The sequence below is a fragment of the Haliaeetus albicilla genome, chromosome 19, assembly GCF_947461875.1.
Source record: "Haliaeetus albicilla chromosome 19, bHalAlb1.1, whole genome shotgun sequence".
Taxonomy (NCBI): domain Eukaryota; kingdom Metazoa; phylum Chordata; class Aves; order Accipitriformes; family Accipitridae; genus Haliaeetus; species Haliaeetus albicilla.
In genome coordinates, this window is record NC_091501.1 from 13,096,297 (window position 1) to 13,123,549 (window position 27,253).

At 44.2% G+C, this 27,253-nt stretch overlaps 1 protein-coding gene across 2 annotated transcripts in view; it reads right to left on the minus strand.

Annotated features, from left to right (window-relative positions):
* CACNA2D4 (calcium voltage-gated channel auxiliary subunit alpha2delta 4) overlaps positions 1 to 27,253 on the minus strand; it is a 131,200-nt gene that overhangs the window by 82,569 nt on the left and 21,378 nt on the right. For both annotated transcript variants that reach the window (XM_069807707.1, XM_069807706.1), the window contains exons 9-18: positions 27,137 to 27,211; positions 25,820 to 25,909; positions 17,474 to 17,587; positions 16,303 to 16,381; positions 14,113 to 14,246; positions 10,973 to 11,050; positions 9,578 to 9,658; positions 7,036 to 7,110; positions 5,550 to 5,636; positions 1,354 to 1,425 (exon numbers count right to left, since the gene is read on the minus strand). In XM_069807707.1, coding sequence (XP_069663808.1) covers positions 1,354 to 1,425; positions 5,550 to 5,636; positions 7,036 to 7,110; positions 9,578 to 9,658; positions 10,973 to 11,050; positions 14,113 to 14,246; positions 16,303 to 16,381; positions 17,474 to 17,587; positions 25,820 to 25,909; positions 27,137 to 27,211 — 885 coding nt within the window. The remainder of the gene's footprint in view (positions 1 to 1,353; positions 1,426 to 5,549; positions 5,637 to 7,035; positions 7,111 to 9,577; positions 9,659 to 10,972; positions 11,051 to 14,112; positions 14,247 to 16,302; positions 16,382 to 17,473; positions 17,588 to 25,819; positions 25,910 to 27,136; positions 27,212 to 27,253) is intronic.

The following is a 27,253-nucleotide window of genomic DNA, read 5'->3' on the forward strand; positions in this document are numbered from 1 at the left end:
GTAAAAATTAGAAAGACTGGACAAAAAGGAGTGGGATTCATGTGGAAAAATGGCAACTGAAAAAAATAGCTAAGAAACATGGACACCAAGGTAGCTGTTCCGGCGCAACTGTGGGAAGGGGTGAAAATTGAAGGGACAGCAGAAAGGAGACTTGGGGCTCCCTGTTCAGAAATATCTTATTGCAGAGAATAGACGCTCTCTACAGAGCGACAGGGAAACAGTACTCAAATAATTCAGTGAAGCCCTGGTACTTGTGTACCAGAAATGATACAAGAGACAAAGGGAACAAAAATAATTGCTGAACTGCTTGGACTGAAAAGTGTGCAAGTATTTCAAATGCAGATGTTGGCAATGCCCAAGAGAGGAAGGGCAAAGCAATTGACAGGTACCTGATAGTTGCAAATACCAAGAATATAGAAAGAGAATTTAGTTACAAGATCCACAAGTACAACCTTTCAAAGGAAATGGAGGGGTGTCTTCATTAGGAAATGGCATCATTTCAGCAGTGGCTGTGAGCAGTCAGTTTATTGGAATTGGTGCTGACTGTGGCTTAGCATGGCAGCAGTTCAGCCAGCTTGATCGCTTAAAAAAATGCTCTTTATAAAAGATGGAAAGTTTTCCTGAAATATGGAAGACTTCTGGGCAGTGTAACTTGCAGGACTCTGGAATACTTCCTAACAGGAAATGATGAAAGCCAAAGTCTTTAGGAGAGTTAAATAAACCTGAATGAAAAAGTACGAGTGAACGTAAATGTACAAGATAATTTTGCACTGATTCCAAGGGAAGATGTATAACCCTACATTAGAGCTGGTAGGGAACATTCAAAAGTCTCCATTTCACTAGGACTTTTCATAAAATGTCTGTAAATATTTGCATAGAAATTTAATCCTGGACCTGGATAAAGGAAATGGCATTCTGACAGAGTGAGGGACAAAGTTTTCATGAGTGTTTTTGGGTAGGGAAAGGGAATTGCAAAATAGCCTCCAAACCTCTTTCTGTCTAGGTCAGCTCAGCTCAGCATAGTCTTTCCCCATTCTAAACTCGTGAAGATTTCCAATTCATTTCACAGCCCTATAAACAATGAACAACATGTTTTTTGGTTTTGCCTGGACAAAGTAGGGAGCTGTGAGGCATTTCCAATATCTTTGCAAGAGCAGAATGTCAGTAGGTATAAAGAGCATTTCTAACGATGCTCTATTTTGTGTCTTTAGCACATGTGTTATATATGCGGTGAAACAATAAAATCCTCACACTCAGAAATGCTGAGTATTAAAACCACATCCTTCGTGGTTCTTCAGCATCCATTTCCCATCCCCTCTCTCGTGTGACCTGAACAGAAGGATAATTTCTTACCCCTTTATCCACAGGGACCTTCACATCCATAGAGAGGTAGCCTGTTTCTCCATTGATCATGGCAGTTCTCAGCTGCAGAGGTGAACAAGATTAGTATTAGTGTCTCCAGGCAGGGCAGAACAGGAACTAATAGAGCCACTTGTCATTAATGAACAGGGACTGGCAGAAAAGAGTGACTGTTTGTTTGTCCCCCCACAGCTCTTTCTTGCTTTTTTTAAATTGAGAAACTGTTCTCAGTGGTCAGATCCTCATTCAGTCAGGCTGATAAGTGACACAGAATAATAATGGCTTATGCTGAAAGCTTGTTGATATGTCTTTTTAGCAAAAGGAAAAGATCTGGAAGCTATGAAATTGCCAGTCCAAGTTTCAGACTTCACTGTTTGGCAGCCAGAAAGTCATTAGCATGGTGCTTTAAGAACCTGGAAGAGGAGACACCCGAGAAACCCACTAACTCCCCCAGACCGATTCCAAAGCTCTTGGACATGTTTTAAACTGATTTATAAATTATAGGCTGTATTCACCACCACTTCTGAGGTGCAGCAAAGCAGCTGTTTAACACAGTAAAGCAAGACTGTATGATAGCAGAGTAGGCAGCAAAAAGACCACTTTATTCAGTCCAGGTTTCAAAGGCAAAATGTAATTTTCACTGTGACTCCCAGCCTCTTGCAAGAGCGAGCCAGGGAATTTTTCCACAAGTGCAGAGGCTTTGACTTTTTGTCCAGCCTGCCAGAGCACATCAACCTATTGCTTCAGCCTGGATAGAAAAAAAGGTGGGAAGTAACTTATTCATTCACACGAATTGCTTCCTTACTGCCAGAGACAGGCCTCCATTCAGATGCTGGCCAGTCTCAACTGCCTTTGCTTTACAGGGCCACAGTTCTGTTTATTATGGCTGCTTCATGTGGGTTATTTACAGACCTAGAATATAAAGCTTGTGTTTCCCAAGGCCCATGTCTTGGAAATCAAAACACTGACTGGTACTATTACTCCTTTTTGGCTAAGAGTGTTTGACCTCCTGCCAGAGCCACAGCATACTCTCTGTTCTGGTCTGACAGCCTGCAGCATTTTCTGTGGGTTCTGGGTTTAGTTCAGATAGTGCTGCTTCATCCATATCTTCTTGAATGTCGGGTGTCTCTCGTTGCCCCATAAGGCAGCGGAGAAGTAATTCAGTGGATATCTGAGATCTCCTTGGATCTCCTCAGCTCCAGATAGCCTGCAGGCAGGCTACTTGCCCTGTGCCCAGCCCCCAGGTGACAGTGGCTGGAGGTTGGTGCCACAATCCTGGCTTGCTGCTTCTTCCTCAGTAGTTTTTCCTGCATTGAGAAATCAATTACAGTCCTGGTGTCTGGGAGCCCCCGTAATGCTTTTCAGGCAGGACACTTATGGCAACAGCTGGCCTCCACTTTGAAAAATGTGTAGCAGAGTTCGGACAAAGGGGCAGTCGGGTGCATGCTGAAGCACTCATTCCTGACACCCCAAACAGCAAACTCTCCTGCTCCAGGGCTAATCAGTCTGTGCCATTCCCATCACTGGTAACGGGTGCTGCTGACACCTTTCCCCTATCTGCTTGTGTGGTTTCAAACCAACACAGACATACAGTTTACATGAGGGGTCTCACAACATCTAGATGTTTTGCCACTCAGCTTCAACATCTTTGCAGACTAATTTCTTCTTCAGTGGTTCTGTCAAGGCTGAAGAAAATCTGTTTGGCTGACAGCTCCCAGACTGCTGGGGAAGATCTCTTGACACTTCCCTTTTCTGCTCTGTGCTGGTTTTGGCTGGGATAGAGTTAATTTTCTTCACAGTAGCTAGTATGGGGCTATGTTTTGGATTTGCGCTGAAAACAGTGTTGATAACACAGGGATGTTTTCATTACTGCTGAGCAGTGCTCACACAGAGTCAAGGCCTTTTCTGCTTCTCACCCCACCAGCGAGGAGGCTGGGGGGGCACAAGGAGTTGGAGGGGACACAGCCGGGACAGCTGACCTCAGCTGACCCAAGGGATATTCCAGACCACAGGACATCATGCTCAGCATAGAAAGCTGGGGGAAGAAGGAAGGGGGGACGTTTGGAGTGATGGCATTTGTCTCCCAAGTCACCATTAGGGGTGATGGAGCCCTGCTGTCCTGGAGATGGCTGAACTCCTGCCTGCCCATGGGAAGTGGGGAATGAATTTCTTGTGTTGCTTTGCTTGTGTGCACGGCTTTTGCTTTGCCTGTTAAACTGTCTTTATCTCAACCCATGAGTTTTCTCACTTTTACTCTTCTGATTCTCTCCCCCATCCCACCAGGGGGGAGTGAGCGAGTGGCTGTGTGGGGCTTAGTTGCCAGCTGGGGTTAAACCACAACACCCTTGCACTGAGAATATCCCTGTGTTGCTTTACAAGTAACCCCAAACTTCCTTGCTGCCCAGCTGCAGATAGCACTATTGTGCATCAATTGGTATTTTCCAGACAGTGCCATCTTCCTTCCCCTAGATTTCTTTTTAGCAGCTGGCTGTATTACACATCATTAGCACTTGGGCATATTTTTCCAGTCTGAATTTGCTGCTTATCAGTGTTGCTGAGATTATACTGCAACTGATGTTAAGTCTGTCATTGATCTAATACCATAGCTGCAAATCTGAGTGTTGAAATGTTGGCAGCTTTCTGCTGCAGTGGGTGTATCTTGAGAGTCTCTAGACTTGCTGAAGTCACACTGCAGATATCGCTTGCATCACTGAATGTCTCTGTACCCTCAGTGACTGCAACCTTTCTTTCTTCTGGAAGTCACACAAAGTGACTTTGTTTTTCATGCCTCTTTTGACCTTTTTTTCCACTGGATAATTTTACTCTGATTGCCTATGGACAGAAACCTTACAATTTGCATCATATTTGCTTTCAGGTATCAATGTTATTTGGCCAGATAGGAACCTGCAAGCCAAATAAATATGACAGTAAAGCAAAGTCCTCTCATTTCCTGGATTTTTTTTTCCATAAAATAGCAAACTGGGTAAAGAGGAACAGCTCTAAAAGTGGCTCCAGTGAGAGAGAAAACTATGATGGGAGCAGAGGTCCTAGAAGATATCAGCAAACCCACACAAAGCCATTGGCAACCTGTATCTTGGTGGTTCCACTGCATGTAAAGCCTCTTATTTTTGTTTTGCTTTCCATGTTTCACACCCAGTTCTGCTGTACTTCCTTTCTCAATTTGCCACTCTTCCACTTCTAAAGTTCCTTTGGTCTGGCCCTTTGTATTTGGCCTGCACTAGCAGCAGTAGCTACTTTGATCCTCTTGCTGGGCAGTTCGTTTGTCCTACCTGTTTAAGTGGATATCTATAGCATCAGATCCATTTATGTCAGCAGTCTCCCCCGTAATCCAGAAGCATGTGTCCCACAGCTAATTCTACCTTACTCCAAATTCAGTTCTTACCTTAGTAACTTAAGTATCTATTCTCTCCTAATTCTTCCAAGTAAAAGAAAACCAGCCACAGATGAATCTCTCTACCTTCTCATTATATCTGGGTTCCTAGTTGTGCAATGCGGCAACGTGCAGCTGTTAAGGTGCGTGCTGTTTCTTGTTTATCACTTTTTAATAATTTTGCTCGAAAGACAGTAGAAAAGGTATTTTCTAATCTTTTCCCTCTGGTCAGCTATTGTTTTCAGTGCCTCCACACCTGTGCAACAAGGTGGTTTCTGGAAATTTGGTTTTCCTAAGTGTCTGAGTCCCTTATCCTCTTTGTCTGTTATTCATAGTGACTGGAAGCTCTAGTGTCTTTTTGAATGTACTTTCTTCCTTGTTGCAGATCTCGTTAGTTGAGTGGCTTCAGCTGTATCTCACATACTACATATATGGATAACATCATGGGACACTGCCATACTCCTAAGCTATCTTGCCTTTGTATTAAGGCAGCATTTGGGCCGTGTACACACAGACTGGCTCCCCGGAGCACCCTCTAAAGTGCTTCCTTCCTCCTGCCAGAGCTTGCCCCCCCTGTTCCATGAGGAAGAACACTCACACTGGGAAGGAAGACAAGCACTTTCTAGGGGAGCATCACCCTTGACCTCTTGTAGACTACCAGCCTCTCTTAGGGCCAGTCAGACACAGAAAAAACAGGAGTGCCTGCTGCCTGTTGCTCCCCCGCCCCTTCCATACAGGCACACAAAGCAATAGAAAGAAGGAGCTACAAAAAATGCTAAATTCACTTTCTGATACTCACAATTTCATCCTGGTCTTCCCATTCCACTTCTGAGAGATCTACGCTGTTGTAGTTTGGCTTAGGCTTCAGTTTCTTTCCTTCTTTATACTGGCATTCATTAAAAGAAAACCAGAACAAAACAAACCCCAAGTAAATGGCTAGATAACTTCCTAAACTAACCCTTTAAGAGTTGATATGTAATTTGAAAAATAGGGGTATCTAATTTATTCTCTGACTAGGAAGGCACCGTTTGGGTGCAAGTGCCTTCCTGGTCCTGTGCCACGTATTTCTTCACGTGGGCAGTGCGGAGCTAGGAGAGTTCAAGTGGGAGAGGCTGATCCAGGAGCAAGGGACAGGCAGGAACACAGGTAAACTTGCAGGTAAAGGCTACGACCTCCTTTGTGAAAGTGTTCTTCTAAATAGATCAGTACAATACATTTGCCTCCAGAAAAATCAGTTTTTTCCCCCAGCTAAGAGTGGAATCCATTAACACTATAATACCAGCAGATCTTTTCTGATGGGAATTTGGCTTTGACTCCACTGACAGAAAGGTAGGCTTTTCACCTAGGGCTAACTGATGCAGGAGAGCTATTTCCCTGTAATCTTCCAGCTGAAGGACAAGGTGTGAAGCAGATTAAGAGAGGCCAGTTTCAGGTAGAGGATAAAGCAGTGCCCTTACCTAGGATGTGTCCCTTCTCTTCACATACTGAAGTAACTACCTGTGCCTGTGGTCTCCCTGTGCAAAGCTGCCTTTTTGAAGACAGCTGCTGTGAAGCCCTGTGGTGGCATTTTCCCTTGCCAGGATCCACACTAACGGTTTTAGCTGTGTGCAGGTGGATTTGTGTCGACAGACAAGTGTATGAAGTGTAAAATCATTGCATGCCTGGGTATCTGAGTAACGAGGCCAGCTGTGTGTCTTCAGACAGATGTGCAGGCTGGAGCTCCAGGTAGCACTGTGAGGGAGAAACATTGTCCTTGTGTCCACTCCCTCAAGTTCCTGACAGTTTTTGCAGCCTACTGGTCTCTAAATTGTCTCTGACTTACCGTGTTGCTAAGATTTGTGGTACTGGACCCTGCTAGCCTCAGATTCCCAAGACTTCCAACGCTACAGGTGCTGGGTAGCTATTACTGTGGTCCTACTCATGCTGAATCTTCTTGTAGGAGATATGCCTGAGCGAGCGGAATTGTTTCTTCAGCCTGGCAGTGAAACCTTGCATGGACGCAAATAGACCTGCACCCACAATATAGCAAGTGCACACATATAGAGCCCTCACATGCACTCTTACGGAGAACAGACAAGCAGCGTGCCTTACACTTCATACACGTGTGTGTGCATATATACATCTATGTATGTGGAATTGATTTCTCTAGCTCTCATGCTCCTAGGTGCCTATATATCAGTGCCTGGTAGCCTTCACAGCTCAATAAAATATATGAAATCAGGAGCATCCCTGAAAGCCACTGTTTCCAAGTAAACAAAGGTTCTCAAATTCAGAGCTATACATACCAAAGGACGGAGGTCTGGGTGTGAAAGGATGTAGCCGTTGTTGGTGTTCAGAAAGGCGTATCCGTGGACACCCAGCTGGAGAAAAAGGCATTAGAATAATTAGTGCTTTAGCTAGAAACACTGCTGTGTAATGGGTGCACTGATACCCTGGCACCACCAATATTGAGAAATATTCTCCTTTTAAAGGTATTGACCAGAAGAAAATAGGGTCCATCCCAAAGCATTTATCTCTGGATCTCTGGCCACTCTGAGCAGGCTGACTGTGCTTGGATGCACAAAAGGATGGGCAGGTAGTTGATTTGTGTACACATTCAGAAAAAGATGCCCTCCTAGAGTCTGATTGTCCTCATGGACAATTACCACCCAGAGGCAGAATAAGCTGTCCACAGCAGGCACAGCAATGCTGCACATAAAATGGGCAACGATGGGGAATGTCGGAAACAGTACAGAAACAGCAGTGACAGGTCTGTATGCCCATCACTACACATGCACAGCAGTGAATGAACAAGCGAGTATGAATCTCACAGATGGCTTCCCTGGAAACGGGTCAATCTTCAGAGGAGCTCTGCATTATGTTTTGGTGCTGGCAAGACCAGACCTAGCCTAGGCCAATTGTAGAAGCCTGTAGTCTTAAAATGCTTTTTAAGGAACAGCATAATCTAACAAGGGCAGACAGTGGCTGGCCTGATCTGCAAGAGATTTCTGAGAGAGCAACTACTCAGATCAAGCCCATATATAACACAAATTCCAGCTAAACACGGAGTTGCTAAAAACCTGCTGATAGCCCATGCTTGCCGAAACAAGAGGTGTCTTGAGGAAAACAAGAATGGCCAAGGTTTCTATCTTCAAAAAGATGCTGCAAATTTATATTCCTGTAGAGACAATCCTGGAGGGATAACACTAGGGAAGTGGGGAGATAAGTCATTTACAATCAGTCTGTGACTTTTTGAAGGGAATTAATTCTGTGTTTCACACATATCACCAGATCAAACTTTAGACTCTCTCTAAGCGAAACAGTTTCTTGCAAAGCACACTGAGCTCAGCTCAGCTCAGTGTGGCAAGAATGAAACCAAGACATTGGATCAGGACTACAGCAAACTTCCTTGTTGGCCTATTAAAGCTGAAATTTCCTAGCCCAGGAAGCACAATCATGAATGTATGAGCTCTCAAGGGCTGTAACTCTGGAACTGGTCCTTTGTAACTCATATGCCAGGGGATTCAAGTTGAGGATCCTAGGTTTCCAAACTGGTTTGGAGTTGGAAGAGCTTCTGAGAAGTCGTGTCCTGCCTCTGATATAAAGAAATCCTTCAAATAATTTTCCCTCCTTTCCTGGCACTGCTTGGAGGAAAGAACAGTGTCTCTCCTTGGCCCAGAAGAAAGATTATTGTGATCACATGGCCTTTGAGCAATGTGGAGGGAGGAAGAGGAAAAGGTATTAGTCTTATAGAGAAAATAAATGTGTATAAAAATTGAAGCTCCTAGAGGAGGTTCCCCCAGATCCAAACCAGCTAGCTTTTTCATGCTGAGTGCATGCACCCTGCCTCTCATAGTTCCTGGGTTGCCAGAAGGATCATTTCCTACAGCTGCATGTGAATGGTCTGCCCTGCATCCATGTCTGGAAGCGCTGCACAAATTCATAGCTTCTGACAGCACTTTCAGTCCTGTGAGTCTTCAGCAATCAGATTTTGGACAACTGCCTAACTGGTAGTAGTTGCCTGATAGTTATTTAAGAGAAACTGAAAACTTGAAATGATGGCTCAAATTGCCTGATTTCAGCATGATCCTCAGATGTGCTTGTTGTCTCCTGGTGTGCAGCCTGATTGAACAAAAGGTCACTGCACAGAATTTACAGCAGAAACCAAACTAAACGGTGCATCTCGGGGCGGAGGTGGTGGTGGCGGTTCCTGTGGATGAACATATTTTTTTTAGATATATTGAACATAGAGCTAATGGAAAGTGGTTGGACTAACAATTCTGGACAGCAAATACTCTATCTAGGTACAACACAACTGAGTGAGAGCCAACTTCCCATACACTGTCCTGCCAAGAAATCTTCATGCTGATCTGGAGACAAGAACCTCTAGGCATGACAGAAAAGCTGGCTCTCTGTAGTCCATTCAGTCCTCAGTTTTTCTGCTAAGAATACTGACAATGAAAGTGGTTTATTTTTTGCCAACTGGGATGGCAGCTTTTGTCCACTGGGAACTGGATGTAGAACTTTAATTCTTCTGAGATAGGCTGTCAGATCATATCATCTCCAAGAGACCTAGATTGGTGACCATCAAGAAGCAAAGGCTCCATGACCTGTTGCCAATCTACTGGATCATCTAGTCCTTCTGTTTCTGAAGCAGCCTAAGAGCTTCCAGTAGTGAATGATTTCCCACATGCTGTATAGAAACCACATATCACCACATCCAACATGTCTTGCTTTACACTCATAGTTCTTCCTACAGACAGAGGAATGATTTTTCAGTCATGCCCATGGAAGAATGACTAGTGACTTTGCTGTGCAAAATAACAAATTGCATTATCTCAGTCTTACCTTATACCGTGGAGCAAGTTTTAACAGCTCCCTCAGCGGTACATCAGAGCCCACCACACCCAGGAGAATGCCATGAGATCGCTTAAAAACAAAGGAGAATTCATTTTCAGAAGCAAAATTTTGGTAGCTCTTTACCTGAATACACATTACTGCCTTCCCACTAGTCTCTCACATGTTCTCTCTAGGCTTGTATGAATATATCAATTCAAAACCAACTAACATACCTCAAAAAGTCTCAAGGAGTTGCTCCAGTGTTTATGGAGAGGAGGTTTTCTACCCAACACTAGTCAGCATATCGGACTATGATTCAGAAGTAACATAAAATCATGACAACAAGTTTTGAGGGCAAACCCCTGCATTCAGTATGTGTAAATAATAGCAAGGGCAAGGCAATCATGCAGAACAGCATGGATCAGTTGATAACTTGGGCCAACTAAACCAAACAACAAATACAAAGTTGTTTGTTAACCTATGAAAAAGAAATGCAGGAAATCCCCTCAAAATGGGGAACTGGTTGTTTAGTAAGCATCTGGGGACCATGATGAAGGCTCCCACTGCAGTGCTGTGCTAATACAGGTTAAGGCCAGCCTCAGGTGGAGAAGGCAGGCAATTGTTTGTAGGACCTGGATGAAGAGTTTATCCCTTGTACAGCAGTGGTAAGGTACCACCTACCATTTTAGATGCTGAGAAACTAGAAATGGTACAGAAAAGAGCGTCTAAATGGTTTCAAAACCCAGAAGAAATGCCCTTATCAAAGACACTTAAATTGTCCAACCTTTTTATCTTATCAAAAGATAGACAGGTTTGACATTATTGCAGTGCAGAAGATGCTTCCCAGGAGAAGATAGCAAAGGGTACAGGCTTTTCAATCTAGCAGAGAAAGCCATTATGACAGGAAGGTGAGGTCAGACAAATTGGAAGTGGATTTTAGACACCAGTTTTTAATGGAGAGTGAGAAACCACAATGGAGAGCTCAGGGCGGGATGCCTTTCTTCAATGACACTTTTGCCAAACACAGGTTATTGGGCTCATGAAGGACCGTCTGTATGAAATGTAAAGGTCTGCAATAAAATGGACAGACTAGACAAGGTAATGATCTCTTCCAGCTTGAAGCTTTATGGGTCTGTGAATTAGGCTAGGTTTGAAAATGGAAGGGATAAAACAGGGAGAAGTGTCATATTTAAGGAGTATTTTTAAGAAATAGCATTCAGAGGAAATGACAGACTGTCGTTTTGTCAGATAAATTATCAGCCGCACATCCTGCCAGGGGTCTACCGCAGTCAATAACGGCCAGCTCTTCTTTCAGAGACCATTGGCTTTAAAACCCTGCAAAGGTCCGCTGCATCCTTTCACCTCTGCTGGTTGGAAGGAGAGCAAAGCCCACATTGCACTCACCGTCTCGTTCTTTTTGCTGAAGACTGGCATAGCCACTGTTGTCATGAGCAACAGACTTTGAGCCTGAGATGCAAAGAGCTGCCACAGAACAACAAGCCACGTGTTAGCAAATGCAATACTGCAGATAATCTGAGTGAAAGGCACTGGAATTCCCAAGGACCCCAGGTGTTGATTACAATTACCCACCTCCTTGTCTCCCACACCCCTCTAAAAAGAGATGGCAGCACTTTTCAATACTCTATATCCAAGAGGATTGTGGGATGGATGCTTGCTCATGTGGGGTGATAAGGATGGGATGAAAGCCAGTGAAATGTGTTGAAGCAGGAGAAATTAAAGAGCTGTTTTAATGAAGAGACAGGAACCTGCAGAAGTGGTGGCACTATTTATACCCACCACGCATTGGGAGTGTAGACATAAGCACTTATGCAACAAGTGTAAAAACCACCAACACAAGGAGCACAGAATAGAGAAAAGCAACACAAATATGAACGAAATCACAAACAAGATGTCATCTACATTGCAAACACATGAATACCACGAATGCGAAACACCACAGGCAAATATTTAAAAGGCACAACTACACACAGAGCCTGCTTATATATACTTGTTACTCAAGCATTTAAGCTTAGAAAAAACAGAGACAAAATAATGATCCAAACAGATACAACATAGCAAGCTATCTCTACAGGGGATACAGGACATGCACATGTAATGGGGTAACAGATGCTCCCAGTTCTGCAGAAGATAGGTGCTCTAAACACATACATGAAAGGAGGTAAAACAGGCAAGACACATGCAAAGGAGTCTCCCAAACACACCTAGCTATCAAAAGGACATAATCCCTTGATGCCAGTAGCATCCCCCTTCCATCTCTCATTTGGTCAAGTAGCAAGGCAAGAAATGACCTCCTGTATCCATTACTATGTATGCTGGGAGCCATAAAAGACCCAGTCAATAATCTATACAGTCACTTGGTGGAGATTTGAGCCTGGTATCTTGAGTTACTGGTCTGGATGATTCTTTGTGGAAACTTCCCATTCACAGCAACACTTGCACTAATACACAGCAAGTAAAGTTCTCTGACGCTTACCTGACATACGGAAAAAGAGGTCTGGTGAACTAAGCTACTGCACAACAGACACCCCTACCTACTCTGAACCAACAGCACAACACAGCTTCCCAGTACATCCAGCATTTCCTCTCCTCTTCTTGCCAGTGTAAGAGGGCTCCTTCAGTCCTGCCGCCCCAGCCCCCTCCCCGCTCCAGATGTACAGGCCAGCTGTGGCTGTGAGCACTGGCACTGACACACCAACTGGCACAAGGGAAACAGCACACTCACAAAACACAGGGGTGCAGTTACCTCCTCAGACTGTGGCAGCTAGTGAGAGACATGGATGAACAGATGAATGAATACACGAATGGAGGAATGAATCAAAGATGGGAGAGGTTGGGGTGGAGGAAGGGAATGGCAAGCCAAGCCAAGCCAAGAGGCAAGAAAAGAGATACAGCAAAACAAGTGCAGCAAACAAATCCCTGCAGCTGCCTTGGGAAGTGTGACACCATACACCAGTGCCAGGGGTGGCATGCCTGCTAATAGCATAAACTTGCTTGGTAGTGAGTAGCATTTCTGGAGGTTTTGCTTAGCGCACTCAAGTACCACGTCCCCAGCTCTCACTTGGCACAGCTCCTGCAGCAGAAGACATCCTCATGTCACCTGCACAGAGCTAGCGTGCCACAGCTGCAGCCTCAAGGGTCAGCCAGAGCACAGAGGTGGGGGACAGTCCCTTCCCACAAGAGTCTCCTGAGTATAACATCTATGCACCATGATGGTGCAAGCGGGGCTGTCTTGGAGATATTTCTTGGGGTATTTCTTTCTCAGGTGGTCTTGACTCTGAGCACAACACCGAGCACCACCGTGTGTGACCTGGACTGCCACATTTCCTGCTACAAAGCTAAGCTCAGTACCCCTACTTTTACTCCAACTCAGAGAGTTCAGGTTTCTCACTGTGGATCTTGAACCTGAAAACTGTGGGTTCTCCCCAGGGCTGTGGCAGACACCCTAAATCTGCTGCTGGCCAGACTGGAGCCAATAACTTCAGTCCCACAGTGGAATTGTCTATGGAAACATTCTTAATATTTCTAGAAAACTTTTCCCCTCACATAGTATAAATAGTCCTGAGACGTCAGGTTTGTTTCTGGTAGAGGGAAATCTGGCTTCTGGTCAGCTCTAGCTGTCACAGTTATGCAGACAATTCTCTGGGGTGCAGAGTCCAGTGTAGGAAAAAAACTTTATCTCCCTGAAAGCACAATGAGCCCCAAAAGAACTGTAACTTTCTCTTTTGGCAGTGTAAAAAGGGATGGAGACGAACATTGGGGAATGTCTTCTATTTGGGGAAGTGCAGGGGAAGGTTCCTTCTGTGGTGGTCTACTCCTCTGAATTTCAAAGCTGCCTTGGCAACACAACACCGTAATAGCGCCTGCTCATGATCCAAATATCTTCCTGTAGGGCAGGCCTGTGACAAAGCAAGGGGCACTGGGAGTGCTGACTGCCTGGTCCTTTGCCATGTGTCCTTTACCCACAGGGCTGAGCACAGGTCTGTGGTGACATTAGGTCTTGCTAGCTCAAGGACTGAAAGAGTGAGCCTGCTTCCCAAACTGAGATCTGTATCTTTGAGTGGCAAGCAGTATGCAGTTAGCTACTGGGCTGGAGGAAATAAATCTCTGTGACCTGTATCCTGAGCTGTAAATAATCTTTCCTGTGAATAATCCTTTAGAAGGTAACCTGCTTTCACAGAAGCACTGCTTAAGTCATGCTATGCCTGTGTGATTAGTGCTGGGCTCCTGGTTCACTGCAGATTCAGACCTGAGTCTGCATACACATCTCAACTCCAGGAGTGAACAGAAAAGAAATATTGTGTGTCTCAGCAGAGCCAGAGACCAATAATTTCTATCAATCACCCAACTCCTGGTTTTACATAAATTTCAGGACTTTATTTAAATTCTGATACACATAAGATATTTAGATGGGAAGCTGGGACAAGTTGTATGCCTAACATACTAGCTAGGTGTCTGACACCTTTGCCAGTTTGGCCCATAGGCCTACTGTTTCCTGACTAAAGACTTGTGCTGTAGGTCCTTACCGCACTGTCCATGTAGGCTTCAGTCCAAATAATGTCATGGTCGTGGTTGATGACCATGGGACGGCTGAGCACATGCAGGTACTCCATCACGTTCTCCTGGACATCCGCTAGTGTGGAGATCTGAGTGTAGTAGCCTTCATGGAGAGACAGAGGGGTGAGTCACACTGCTAATGTGACTTCCATATTTTTAAATGAGTGTCCATGCAAAGCTAGAAAACTAGATGTTAAAGACTGTATCTACCCAGACAGTTTATCTGCTCTTTACCGAAAGAGCCTTGATGTGCCTTGTATCCACTAGTTTCTGTGGACATCTGGAGTTTCAAAGCACGGGCTCTCTTCTCAAAATACTGGACCAATGCTCAAGACCAGAGTCTTGATATAACCAGAATCATACCAAGCAAATATAAAATGTTGCTTTGGTTCTTGGGCAAAACTGTCCACTAGTCAGGCTGCCTTTGGTCCTGAAGGCCAAACATATGCAAACAAAGCATTCCACCAGGCTACCCACTTACCCTGCCCAATTTTATATGAAGCCCAAACTCCCAACTTCTTTTTCAGATTTTTTCCAGCACTCTACTCTTCTGTCTGCCTAGCTTTACATCCAAGGATGGTAACTACGTCCATCTATCCATTGGAAGCAGCATGTAAAAGTGCAAGTTGCCTATTTGCAGAGCTTTGTTCCTGCAGATGGACTCATAAGTCTAATACTACAACAAGGAGTACAGGGGAAGAATGTTTTCAAATTATCAAAAGTTCCTCAAAACCAGCTGCTTAACTGGTTAGGAATGCTAACACAGTGTAATATCATAAAGACTCTTGTCCTGCTTCTCACCACATGGAACTGATTTGTTGTACTTGATATAGGACAGAGTATGTCAGATAGATGGAAAACTTTTGTTATCACTTGGAAAACACTGCCATGTGAAAGGGCTCATGATCTGAGAAACTTTGTGATGTGGAAACAGATTTAGTGTGCTTGAAAACAAGGACTAGAAGAGCTATACAATGTGTTGAAACAGAACCACCAAAATCAGTGAGCCTTCTGCAGAGCTCAAGTCTGGTAAGTGAGAATTCAAGTGCAAAGAGCATATTTTTGTTCTCTGTTTGGTTATTCAGGAGAATCCATTCTCACATTTTATGGTGAACCAACAGCACCGTGAATTCCCTGTCACTAATCTTATGGCTGAATATGCAATCTGAAATCCAGGTTTTTGTTTCGTCTAACAAAAACTAGAAATGCTGTGTGTGGTTCATATTGCTAATAGATGAACATTTAAGCCTTGAATGTCCCCAGCTCACAGACATTCTGCAGGCCAGCAACTCTTCTCTGTCAATTATTTTTGGTAGCAAACACACCCATGCATTTCATAGTCTGCTGGAACCACTGCTCAGCTAGGAAAAGAGTCTACATACCTAGCTAGTCAGCCCCCAGCTTCAGTTTTCCCTTCCTTTCCCTGTTTAAGCAGGATACTGATGTAGCAAGCACTGCTGACCGTCTCCAGGCACACTGAGGCCAGGTCATGCCCAAGCAGGGAAGACTTTTGTTTTTTTCTTTTCTTCCTTTACCCTTGCAGACTCTGATAGGACTAACTGGACTTTTTAACTGGCCCCAAATGCATAGAGGTGGCTCACCTATTCTGAATGGATTTTCCCATTCATGCCATTTCATGCCAGCTAGACAGAATATTGGTTTTGGGGTGGGATTAACAAGCTATCCTGGTACCTCACTGAAACCACTGGCACACAAAGAATTTGGACGGGATATAGGGGTTAACCTGCAGACCTTGTGAAAAATGCTGTAAAATCTTTAAAGAAGAGATGTTCGTTTTACATCTCAGCCCAAAGATGTCAGGCTTTCTGACAGAGTTTTAGACAGATTGTCAAAAGCCAGCAACTGGGACACAATAAGCACAGGGACTTAGGTGGACTACAGCCAGCATGAATCTCGGTCATAGTGTCCCTTGGCACCGTGACAGGAAAATGTGGTGGCTCAGCACGATGGAGTTGTGTTAGTTGGACACAGGAACACTTCATGGACTAGCAGGGTCTGCTTTTTCCTTAGGCTGTTTTCCAACCAAGGGCTCATGGGCCCCAGCTGCAGTAGGTAAGCCTTAAAGAGGTCCAGGGCCCCATGGCTGCAGTCCACGTGACATGTGTGATGGGGGCTGGGGAATCATTCCCATACAGCACCTTTGTTGTTGCAGGCGATCCATTTCACATTGGGGGCAAAAGTGACCTCCCGTCCAATGAGGTAAGTGAAAACCCGGACCTGGGATCAAGAATGCAAAGATAGAAGAATTAGGCTGTAATATGCTACCAAATTCAAATGGCCGAGGTTTGGCATCCTGTTGTACACTGGTGTGAATGCCTATTTGTGGCAATAGCTCTGCCTTCACACAGAGACAGGAGCATCTTGCTCCATTGGTTTTGCATTTGTGGACTGGAACTTAATTTCCAATTACAATAAGCCCAGAAAGCCAAGTAGCACCCGGGATCATGTGAATAACAAGGCAGAAGTGCAAATTCTGTTTGATTTTATGATAGCAGGTCTGCCAGGCACTCAGCAACCACATGCGGAGAGGTTTATAGCTCACAGGAATCCTTTACCCAGGGGAACAGCTGGCCGCATGAATCATTTAGAGAAAGCTTCACCATTTCTCTTGTGTTTGACCAATAACAAAAGAGTCAATCCTGAAATAAACTGCTTTAACAGCCCCATGCTCTGGTCTCTCAGTAGGCTGCTTCGCTCCCTTTGTGCATTGCTGCTAGCTGGGATGAGGTAAACAAATAAATCAGGAGGGTTTAGGATGAGCCATGGTCTATTCCACTTTCACAGTCTGCTCTGCTAGTACAAGCCTGTAATCACAGCCCCCAAAGTAAACAGGGCTGGAAGGCACCTAGAGAGGTTGTCTGGGCCATTCCCCTGCCCACCGTAAGAACTGGTTATAGCCAAACCTTTCCCAAACAGGACCAATATAAACAGTCCTGGATGGGATTAAAATTCTTTACAAAAGTTGTGGGGTTTTTTTTTTTTTTTTTTTTAATTTTTATTTTAAAATACTCGGCTCAGTCTGTATCATTTTATCAGAAGAATGTTTTGATCGCCCACACCTTTAGAAAACAAAGCATATGGAAAAAAAATAAAATTCATTGACCTACAGACATCCATCTGCGATCCTCTAAAATCACCACAGCAGGTTCCTGGCTGGCTGCTTTGTCTTGTGTTTACAGCTGGATGCACGCATTTTGGAGGACGTGAATGCTCAGCTCTGCCCGAGATCCCGGCTCACGCTCTTCTATTCCCACCATAGCAGGATAGCACCTTTCCTCACCCTTTCTATTTATCACTTCCCAGACAAACCTTCCGATCTGGCCAGTTGTATTTTTCAAACACAGCTTCATAATCCTCCACTGCTCCGTCTGTGATCAGCATGATAGCTTGGTTACACAAGCCTCCTTGACCGGCATCTCTGAACTACAAACAGAGAGGAACAGCATTAGTTATCTCAGCACAGGCCATGTCTGTGTAATTGCAGCATACTTATTCATGGTGGGCCGGATCCTGACTTCCTCTTGCAAACCTCACACTGTGCTTAGAAAGAGTTCTGCTTAAATAAAGATTGTGTTTGTAGGCTGCTTATAATTTTTTTTATTTATATAGCCCTGCCTAGCACATGTAGACACAGGAGGCTTTAAAGAAGTAAAATAATAAGGAGAAAATAAGTGCTATGGAGGAAGGGTGTGATTCCCTGCTGCCTCACATCTTGCAGTCACATTCGTTTATGCAAAACAACTATAGACTGACCATAAACACTGCAATTTGGATTTGACAGCAATAACTGTCACTTTTTATGGCAGAAAATGTGAGAGGAGGGGGAAATCAGACTCATCATTTCAGGGTAAATCCATCAATCTGCCAAAAAAATAGCAGAGAAGGGCAGGAGCACATGAAAAGAAGGCTACTGCCATCAGAGCTAAAATAGGTTATGAATGTGCCATGTAGGCCATACACTGTAATGACAGATGACCTGTTATCTGTGCATAAAGTGATATTTAAGGTAGAGCGGAAGCACTCTGGGACTCTGGTACAAATGTTGATGTGCTCCCAAGGACACATGGAGAGGTGTTGAACAGGTTTGCTCTTACTGACAAGCCAGATCCTGCCTGTTCAGCCAGGCAGACCAGCCTTCAAATGCTCCTCATCCAGTGCTTCTGCATGCAGAGACATTTGCTTCGCATGCCCTCAGGTACACGGGCTCTAGAGAACCAAGTGCCTTACACAGCACCAACTGAGGTGTTGAATTAGCAGTCACAAGAGGTAGCAGAGGACGTCAAGGCACAAAAATGAGCAGCTACTTTGCTGCGGTTCTCAGCTCAGTGTCAGTATGCACTTCTTGCACAGCATCTCTCTGCTTCTACGCTCTGAGCAAAGAAAAGTCTAGTCAACCAAGGGGTATACAGAAACTGATGCAGAGTGAAAAATATGGAAAGAGGAGGATATGACAACTCTGCACAAGAGATTAATGGGAGGCAATGGTACGAGATGGAGAGCATACAAGAGACTAATTGAAGGGTGACTAAGATTATATCAAACACAGCAGCAATTTTAAACTGAAGAGGATAGTTATATCTTAAAAAATGAGGAAAAAGGTATCCAAGTGGCAAGACTAATTGCGTAAAATAAAAGCAAGCACTGGATGGGAGAACAAGAGCACCGGGTATGAACTGGGTCTTTTTAGATGTTTTAGGGTTCAATTCACAAGTTCCTTCTGGTTTGGTAATGCTATGTTAGGACAGAAGGCAAACGTCTTTAGCAACACGGATGGTGCTGTGGTTCCACTACAGATTAACATCATGACCATCAATACGTGGAAGCTAACTCCAAGTCCAGATTTCCCCAGATATTTTACCACTCCTACAATTACCTCTATGATTGTCCCTTATTATGAAATTACCAGGTTCAGTGCTAATATCACTATAACGTCTCCTTTCACCACCATTTATGTTATCAGTCCTGCCTCCTTCAACGTTAGTCTTAGTATCATGGAAGTACCTGTTACTCTACTGCAGTAAGCATGGATTCAACAGCTTCTGAAGAATGACCACACATATGAACCCATATCTCCCTGTTTCTTGATAGTCCCATTACTTGTATCACTGACCAGAATCAGTACAGATGATCATGAGAGAGAAAGGTGGTGTAACAGGGTCATTTCTAACTAGCTGTTCTCAGGCAAAACATCCATGTGAATGACTGAATCAGGATGAGGTAGTTGGGTGTGCTCCTCCTCTTTCATATCACCAGAGCAGCACATTCAGAGGGGAGATACACTGTACCTCTGCGGCTGTGGTCATGCCAACCCAGCAGTGGGGATCTCCCACGTCTTTCTCTAGGGAGTCCCCGAGGTCTGACATTTCCAATGGTCCAAAAAGCTCCTATACCTTGTACCATGAAAAAAACCCCATCATTGCCAGCTATAGGGTAATTAGAGCTCCAGGAGGGGTCAGAGAACACATGCCCCCTGCTCAGCAAGGAGACTCAGGGCAAAGGCTGAGGGGGCACAACAGGAACAAGCACAGGGTGTCCTTAGGTGCAAACAAAAGGGCAAAAGCAGTTGACAGCCACATGGGATTCTGCTACAGACCATCAGGTAGGAAAATGACAAGGAGTACCAAGTGAGCTATTCCTTGGACAGAGATCAACTGCGTGCAGATTAGCAGAGAGAACGGCTAGCGTGAGTGTCCGTTAGGGAGGCATAGGGTTACAATGGTGTGGGAGATGCTGTCAGGTTGAGGTTCAGATCACAGATATGTGAACCTTGTAGTTATGAAAGCAGATTATTCCAGACTGTTGCAATCTACAACATTTTGTTTAGATGATTATTAAATTAACACTTAATTAAGGTCACCCACCATTTCATCAAACTACTTAAGACATCTCTTCATGTAGCTTACTTCAGACCTCATAATACTGAGAAATTAGATGCTGTATCAGAACCAGCAATCTCCTAATTACAAGAGTAGATGATATTTTCAACAGGGAAAATGAGATCATCAGTGTTATAGAAATAGAGATTAAAAAGACAGATTTAGAAAACAAATGAACAAGAGGTAATCCCTGATTTTTAGGTCCTTTTGTGGCTGGCTGCAGCTGTAGCAAATGATCTGACAGCATTCACATCAAGCTCTGAGCATAATTCCCTGCTCTGACTGAAGTCTCAGGAACATGAAAGAAGGGGAGATGAGGAACAAGATGTCCACAAAACAGATGTCTGAAGAGATGCGGGCTAGAGCTGCAGTTGGTGAATGAGGCACGGAGCTACATATTCTCCTGTATAACTTCGGTGATGTTGCCAGGAGTAACAGGTGTGCTCTAATTAATTCAGGGTCATAGTCTCTTGTACTCCCTTGTTTGCTCATTGCCATTTACTTTGCAGTTATAGCCTAGCACAGAGTTACTAGTGAAGCAATAGGAACATCAACATAGCTCAGTGATGCACAGACACGCATGCTGATAATATACACATCTGGCCAGATGACTGAGCAGCCCCTCTCAGTCTCCTCCTACCCCATTCTTATGCAGACCTGCCTCCAGAGTGGCCCCCAGAATTACTGAAAATTCAAACTTAGTGGAAAGTGTCTCATGGGTAGAAAATTAGCAGTAGAGAAGGAAACAGAAAGCCAGTGAAGAAATGAGAGAGAGATGGCATCAAACAAAATGGCATAAACTGCTAAAAACAGGAAATCCTGAGCTTTGCATATCCTGACAAATTTGCTGCAGAATCCAGGTCCATAAAAATGCAAGTGGAGTCAAGAAAAGATTTATAAACCTTCAGAGAAGTAACAAGAAAGCGAGTAAAAAGAATATGTTGCCAGATGATAAAAACCAGAGGGAAATCGTCAGACAGAGATGCTTTATAGCCTCCATACTTCATCATCAAAAGGACAATATTGTAATGGCTGGGTACACACTGAAGTGATAAGAAACAAAGAAAAGAATGAATGAATTACAGGCAGGGTCACAAAGTGGTAGGGTTAAAGAAAAAGTTAATTGAAAGCATTAGAATAATCTGTGCTCAGCAGGAAGGGAAAGGATTGCAGAAGGTGTTGCTGAACTACTTGCCTCATGGGCTGAGACCTGACTGGGACTATATGAGATCACAAAGGACAAAGAGGAAATCAACAGAAAACATGTGTTACAAGAAGGGAGGAAACTAGATGGGTAAGATGTCCTTAAACATTTAGCACACTGCTAGAAAAATTAATAACACAGTCCTCTTGTGAGTGTGCAAGTGAAATGCTTCCCCACACAGGTTGGGTGTAAAAGGCCACAAACTCCTTTGATTACTCACATCAGCAGACGGGTTCATTCTTTTTATGACACCAGTTTTCTCAAGTCACACAGAAATTACATCTGAAACCCAGTTTGTTACAAGTTTCACCATTATTTTTCCACCTATAGCTATTTTGGAGTGACTACTCATAATTAACCTCAAAATTTATGTAATTTCTGAGTTCAGCAGTGAGTCAAGGCACCATTAATCCAGTTTGGTTTTAAGAGGAAACTTCTTTCCAAGGTGGCCTCAGAGAGCAGAACTTGGGGTTTCTTTTCCTCAGCAGCATCAGAAAAACATCAGCTTTCAAAATACTTACTCTGAGCAGATCCTGAGAAAGGAGGACCCATAAAAGTCACAGATTTTGTACTGTTTAATCTTAAAAGATTCATATATAACAAATCTATGAATATATATATGACTCTTTTAGGATTAGGGGTGTGTGTTTGCATACATATACACGTACACACACATATTTGGCAAGTTTATAAAAATATATAAATATCTTTACAATTGATGTACATTAGAAAGGATAGTCAGAGGCTCAAATACCAAACAGGAGGCTGAATGCTGGCTGGAGAGGAATACCACAGAGGCAGATCAGCTGGATAGGAATTAACAATGTGACAAAGTCTGAAGAAATGTAGCTGCTGTTTTACATTGTGTTAAGAGGACTATGGTGTGTAAAACAAGGAAGGTAATTATTCTGCTCTGCTTAGCACTTGATAGCTCTCAGCTGCAGCACTTACATACTGTTGGGAGGATGGTGTTTCAGGGAAGGCAGGCAGCCTGGAAGCAGCCTTGAGCAGAGCAGCAGTCAGAGCAAAGGAATATAAATCCTGCAGGAAAAGGGCGAGAGGACAAGACATGCCAAGCTTGTTGAAACAAAGAAGAGAAGATAGCAGTGAGATAGACTAAAACTTGATAAACAAGAAAGGAGCTCAAAAGGTGGTACTTGAGACCTGAGAATTTTGAAGCACTTTATAAATGTATGCTTAAGACCATGGTTTCCCTGGGACACATATTTTATTGAAACCACTTGATGTGTGGCTAAATTGAAATAGAGAGTTTAAGTGGTTTATTGAGCATGGCAGAGAGGGGCAGGGGAGTCTCTGGCTAACTGTTCTCCTGAAGCTGTTCTGCAAATTGCGTCATGGATTAAAATATGCCCTGTCTACCCCAGAACATAATGGAGGAAAACAAAGACAGTGAGAGATCGTGCTCTTCTTCAACCTGTCTCTGCTACTCATACCTCGTTGAGTAGGTCTCTACTGGGCTATTAATTCTACAAGCAATTGGACTGAGGAAAATTACCAGGGAAATTTTGCAGCCACTTTCATTACAGAGATTATTACTGGTTGTCTATTGTAATCAGCAAAGCCTGTTTCATCAGCATGATGTAGCAATTTTCATTTTCATTCTCTTGCATATGCTCCTGTGAACAATAACAGGACAGTCTGTGAGGAATGGCTATGATTACAAGCTGAGAATGTGAATTTTGTCTGATGGGAAAGGGGTGGCCAATTCCACCAAAGTTCCCCCTTCTCCCATCTGCATGACTGCAGCAGCACAGATTTGTTTCAGGGCACACTGATAGAAACCCTTTTCCTCCTCTATTACTGATACAGATCTAAGAAGCTCTAAGAGAAGATTTTAGAGTCCTTAAAGCATAGGAGCACTTGATAGGTGGTACCCTTTTGCCTTAAGCTGTGGTACTTGCAGGGCCTGGGGTCCTCCAGCTGGTGATATCAAGGTACTCTCTAGATAAGCCCTTACCAGGAAAGCTACAGTTTGGGGAAGGCAGCTGCAGGACAACAGGCGTGTTTCTACACTTGCATGCCTATGTATTTGCAGCCTCTGTTGCTGTTGTGTGTACACTGAAACACAATCTCTGTCTTTTCTGAATGTCACCAGGCAGACAGAAATCCTGGGATGAAGCTGCAAAGTGACTTGCAGGAGGTCCTGCAGGCCTCCTGCTGCACATGCAGCCACCCCACAGCTGGCTGTGAACAAGGCTCCCAGCTGATGGCTTCAATGACCTTGGACTGAGGTCCCATTTTGCTAAAGAGGAGGCAATCATGGTCCACTACAGTGAACGACACTCTGCAAGAAAGCTGCGACCAGTGTTACTGGGAAAGGAAAGCTGGGTGGAAGAGATACATAGGTCTGTTTCACACCTTTCTTTGACAACGAAGTTACTGTTTCTGAACTCCTGTTTCATGGACAGCAGTTTCCAAGATGCAGAGAAGCATCACACCAGCAGTCACTGAGACAACAGCCACCTTTCCTCATCTGCAGATGCTCAAAGGAAAAATGCTCAAATGCCCGAGTCAGTTGCCCTCTCTCCAGATCTGAGGCGATAACAAAAGGCATGAGGGAAGCAGCGCCTCACCTTGCGAGTGAATAACATCAGAAGGTTTTATCACCACTGGGTGCTGTTCTGTCTAAGAGCAATCTCAGAGCTGTTTTGAGCTCATTAGTTAAGGGAGAATCAACAAGGATCAAGATAAGTGATTACTACTTAAACAGTTGACTGCATTTTTAATGCCAAATGGAGAGGAAAAAATATTTTCTCTACCTGCCATATAGTTTTTTCTCTATTACTGCAGTGGAGTTATGTTACTCCACTGGGATGCATGGACGTCACTCTCTCTCTGGAAGTATTTTTGGTCCAGCTATATCAGTGGAGCACAATTTTTTTTCTGTCTCAGCTGTTCCACCATGTACCTTCTATTTCCCTTAGGCATGCCTGGCTTAAAGTATGCAGGGTTTTATAGAGGTCCTGACTCCTGGAGGCTTGAGGATTGCCTAGTCTAGTGGGTGAGCCATGCCTGCCAGAAAGGAGGTGTGAGGTCTCCTCATTAGTGGACCCAGACGAGTTTTGGTGCCTGTGTTTGGCATGACCGGCTGCTATTTCAGCTGGGGCAAGCAGGCTTTCTTTAGGGTTATGCTCCATTATTCTCCACTGAGACCTTCAAAGCTGTGCTGGTTGAGAGAGTCTGCAATTGTACTGCATTGGGCTTCTTTAATTTGTTGTCACTGTACATAACCAGTACTACATTAGATATTAAGACATCATTTTTCCTCTGGTGGAAAAATCGTTTAAATATTCCGATTTATACAACACAGGCCTATATAGGCTCTGGATCTTTTATTTTAAAGATAAAGTTAATTTTGTCATAAAATGCAAGGATACATGTAGAAAAATATCTAGCAGGCATCTAGTCCATGTAATCGTTCTCGATTTATATCATTACTGCTTCCCTGGTCATCTCAGTAACTATCTTCCCCCAAAGATGTTGAACCATTACTACTAGGAGTGCTGCCAGCCTATTACTGCAATGCCAAGGCTACACCACACTTTTCTCAGGTTGCCATTAAAGCCATTATGCTTCTATTACCACTGATAAGTCAGCTCAGCTACCACCATCCCTGGGTTCAACTCTGATCATGCTTGCACTGGCATAAATTAGGAACAGCATTACAATAGCCAACAAACTTAAACTTCAGTTTGTAATATAAGTAAGAGTGGATAATCCTTCCCAGGGCATCAATACCTCTAGCACACTACCTTTAACATCAATGCCATCATTATGGCCACTAGCATAGAACTACATACATATTTTCGTGAGCATCAAAGGCATCGGCATCATTAGGCCAACCCCACTATACACAGTGCCATGAGGAGGTGGGCATGTTCTCCTGGTTCTTGGTCCTTTTTTTGGTTAACTTTCCTTAAGAAACAAAGTCAAGTCGTATGTTTACCTCCAGGCTACTGAAGTCCCAATTGTTCATATAAAGCTATGAATCATTTATGATTCTTATCACAGGACATGATCGGACTGACTGATTAATTCTCCTGTACCTGTGATTTCTTCCTCAAGCACTGATACTCAGCAAAATGACATTGAAATAAATCTGAAGCCTGAGAATAATCTTTCATGTCTTCATCATCATCTACTTGCCAAGGCTTACTGGTAACATTACTTATGACCAGAATTGTTGCCCTCAGCTGATCAGTTACATTTTATTGCCACCATCTCTAACCAAGGTGCCTGGGCAATGCTCAGTTGTGGGCTTGTTAAAAAAAAAAACAAACCCACCAGTCATGAGGCCACAGCCTTGTCAGCTCCTGATCCTTCCTGGGCAGGGATTGGCAGTCCTGGGGCATCACACACAAACCAACACCTCCCCAAAAGCTGGGCCACCCCTGCACACCGCTTGTCACAAATTTGGGGCCTGTGAGATCAGCTCATACCACCTCCCCCCTGCAGCACCATGAGGTATTTGATAAGTCATTAGATGTAGAGGGGAGAATAGGGGCAGGCAAGGACACTTGTGCCTGATGCAAGCATCAGCACCGACTCTCTTACCTCCCTCAGGATTTTGAAGGACTCTGTCAAAGCCTTGTTCACAGTCCCCACTCCTTTTGCCTGCAGTTCGTCCACTAGCTGCTTGAAGTGCTGGCAAGTAGAGGGGGAAAAAGGCAGCAGTGAGTTGCAGGCAGGGTCCTGTCTTCGATCAGGGGAGGAAAGGCTAACCTGGAAAAGTCTGTGCCATTGGACTTCTGATCCCCCACCACTGCTGGCAGGGTAGTGCAGCACCATGATGGGTGGAGGTGGGAAAGTCAAGTGGCTGCTCCACTGGCAGTGCCATCATGTTTCACCTTTGCCCACGCAGCCACAGCAGGACTGCATTTCTCAGCCTGTGGGCTGTGAAACATTGGCAGTCCATGAAACATCATGCAAAGGACAAAACTGTTAGAAATTGGACTTTCCCTTATCCACCCCTTCAGGAAAAAAAAAATTCCTGTGCATGCAAGAGCAATGGGATTGGGGAAAAAAAAATTGAATGCTTGTCTACTACTTAAGAGGCATTAATCTGGTTGTAAATGAAACCCCCAGAGAGTGCTCTCTGCAAGGTAGTGTCCAAAAGGCTTGGGGATCCTTCAGGGAAACACTGCAGGAGACATCACTCTCTGGACTTGTACTCTGTGACTCGGGGCTAAGCTGGGAAAGAAATTTGGACAGAAATATGGTTGTGAAAGACATGGAGAGGTGTGCTGCCTCTGTGGTATTAATATAGAGAGAAAAAGGAAGAAAAAAAAACCAGTAAGAAGAGCTAAAAATACAAGTCAGCCCAGAGGGTGGTGGAGCAGCCGGCCACAGGCTGACCACCTCAGGGCTGCTGAGACCTCCTGGATCAAAATGGCAAAACTCCTCATCAGAGAAAGCTTGCTGGCAGTCCACCTTGGTGAAGGATCAGGCCAGGCTGAGAACATATTCACCAGTAAAAGGCTGTTTTTTCTCCTTTCTGAGGGCTGAGGATATGGGGTTTCAAAGATGGAGAACCTTTGCCCTCTGCACGCTGTTTTTCCACAGCAGTCTGGGCTTGGTCCACTTGTGCTCTGGCAGCGGTGGTGCCAAGTCTGTTGTGACACAGGGAAGCTGGTTGCTGCTGTTTAACTAACCAACTGACCCTGTGTTACAGTGGCTTCGTGTAAGCAAAGGTGAACCATGGAGCCAGCACACACCACTGAACTGGTGCTTGTTTCTGGAATGCAAACCCACATGCTTCTGGGAGATGGTTGTTTCTTGTCGTTGGAGTTTCAAGTCACAGCATTTTAACACCACGTACTTCTTACATTAAGAGAGCTACCTGAATAACATGGATAGGAGCCTGGTACTCACCTCTCTGTTATCTCTGTCTGCTTGGACCAAGATGCCCTTAAAACAGGGTTCAATAAAATGAACATAATCATTGTACTGCAAAGAGAAAATGAAAAGAAAGGGTTTGTAATGGGAGAA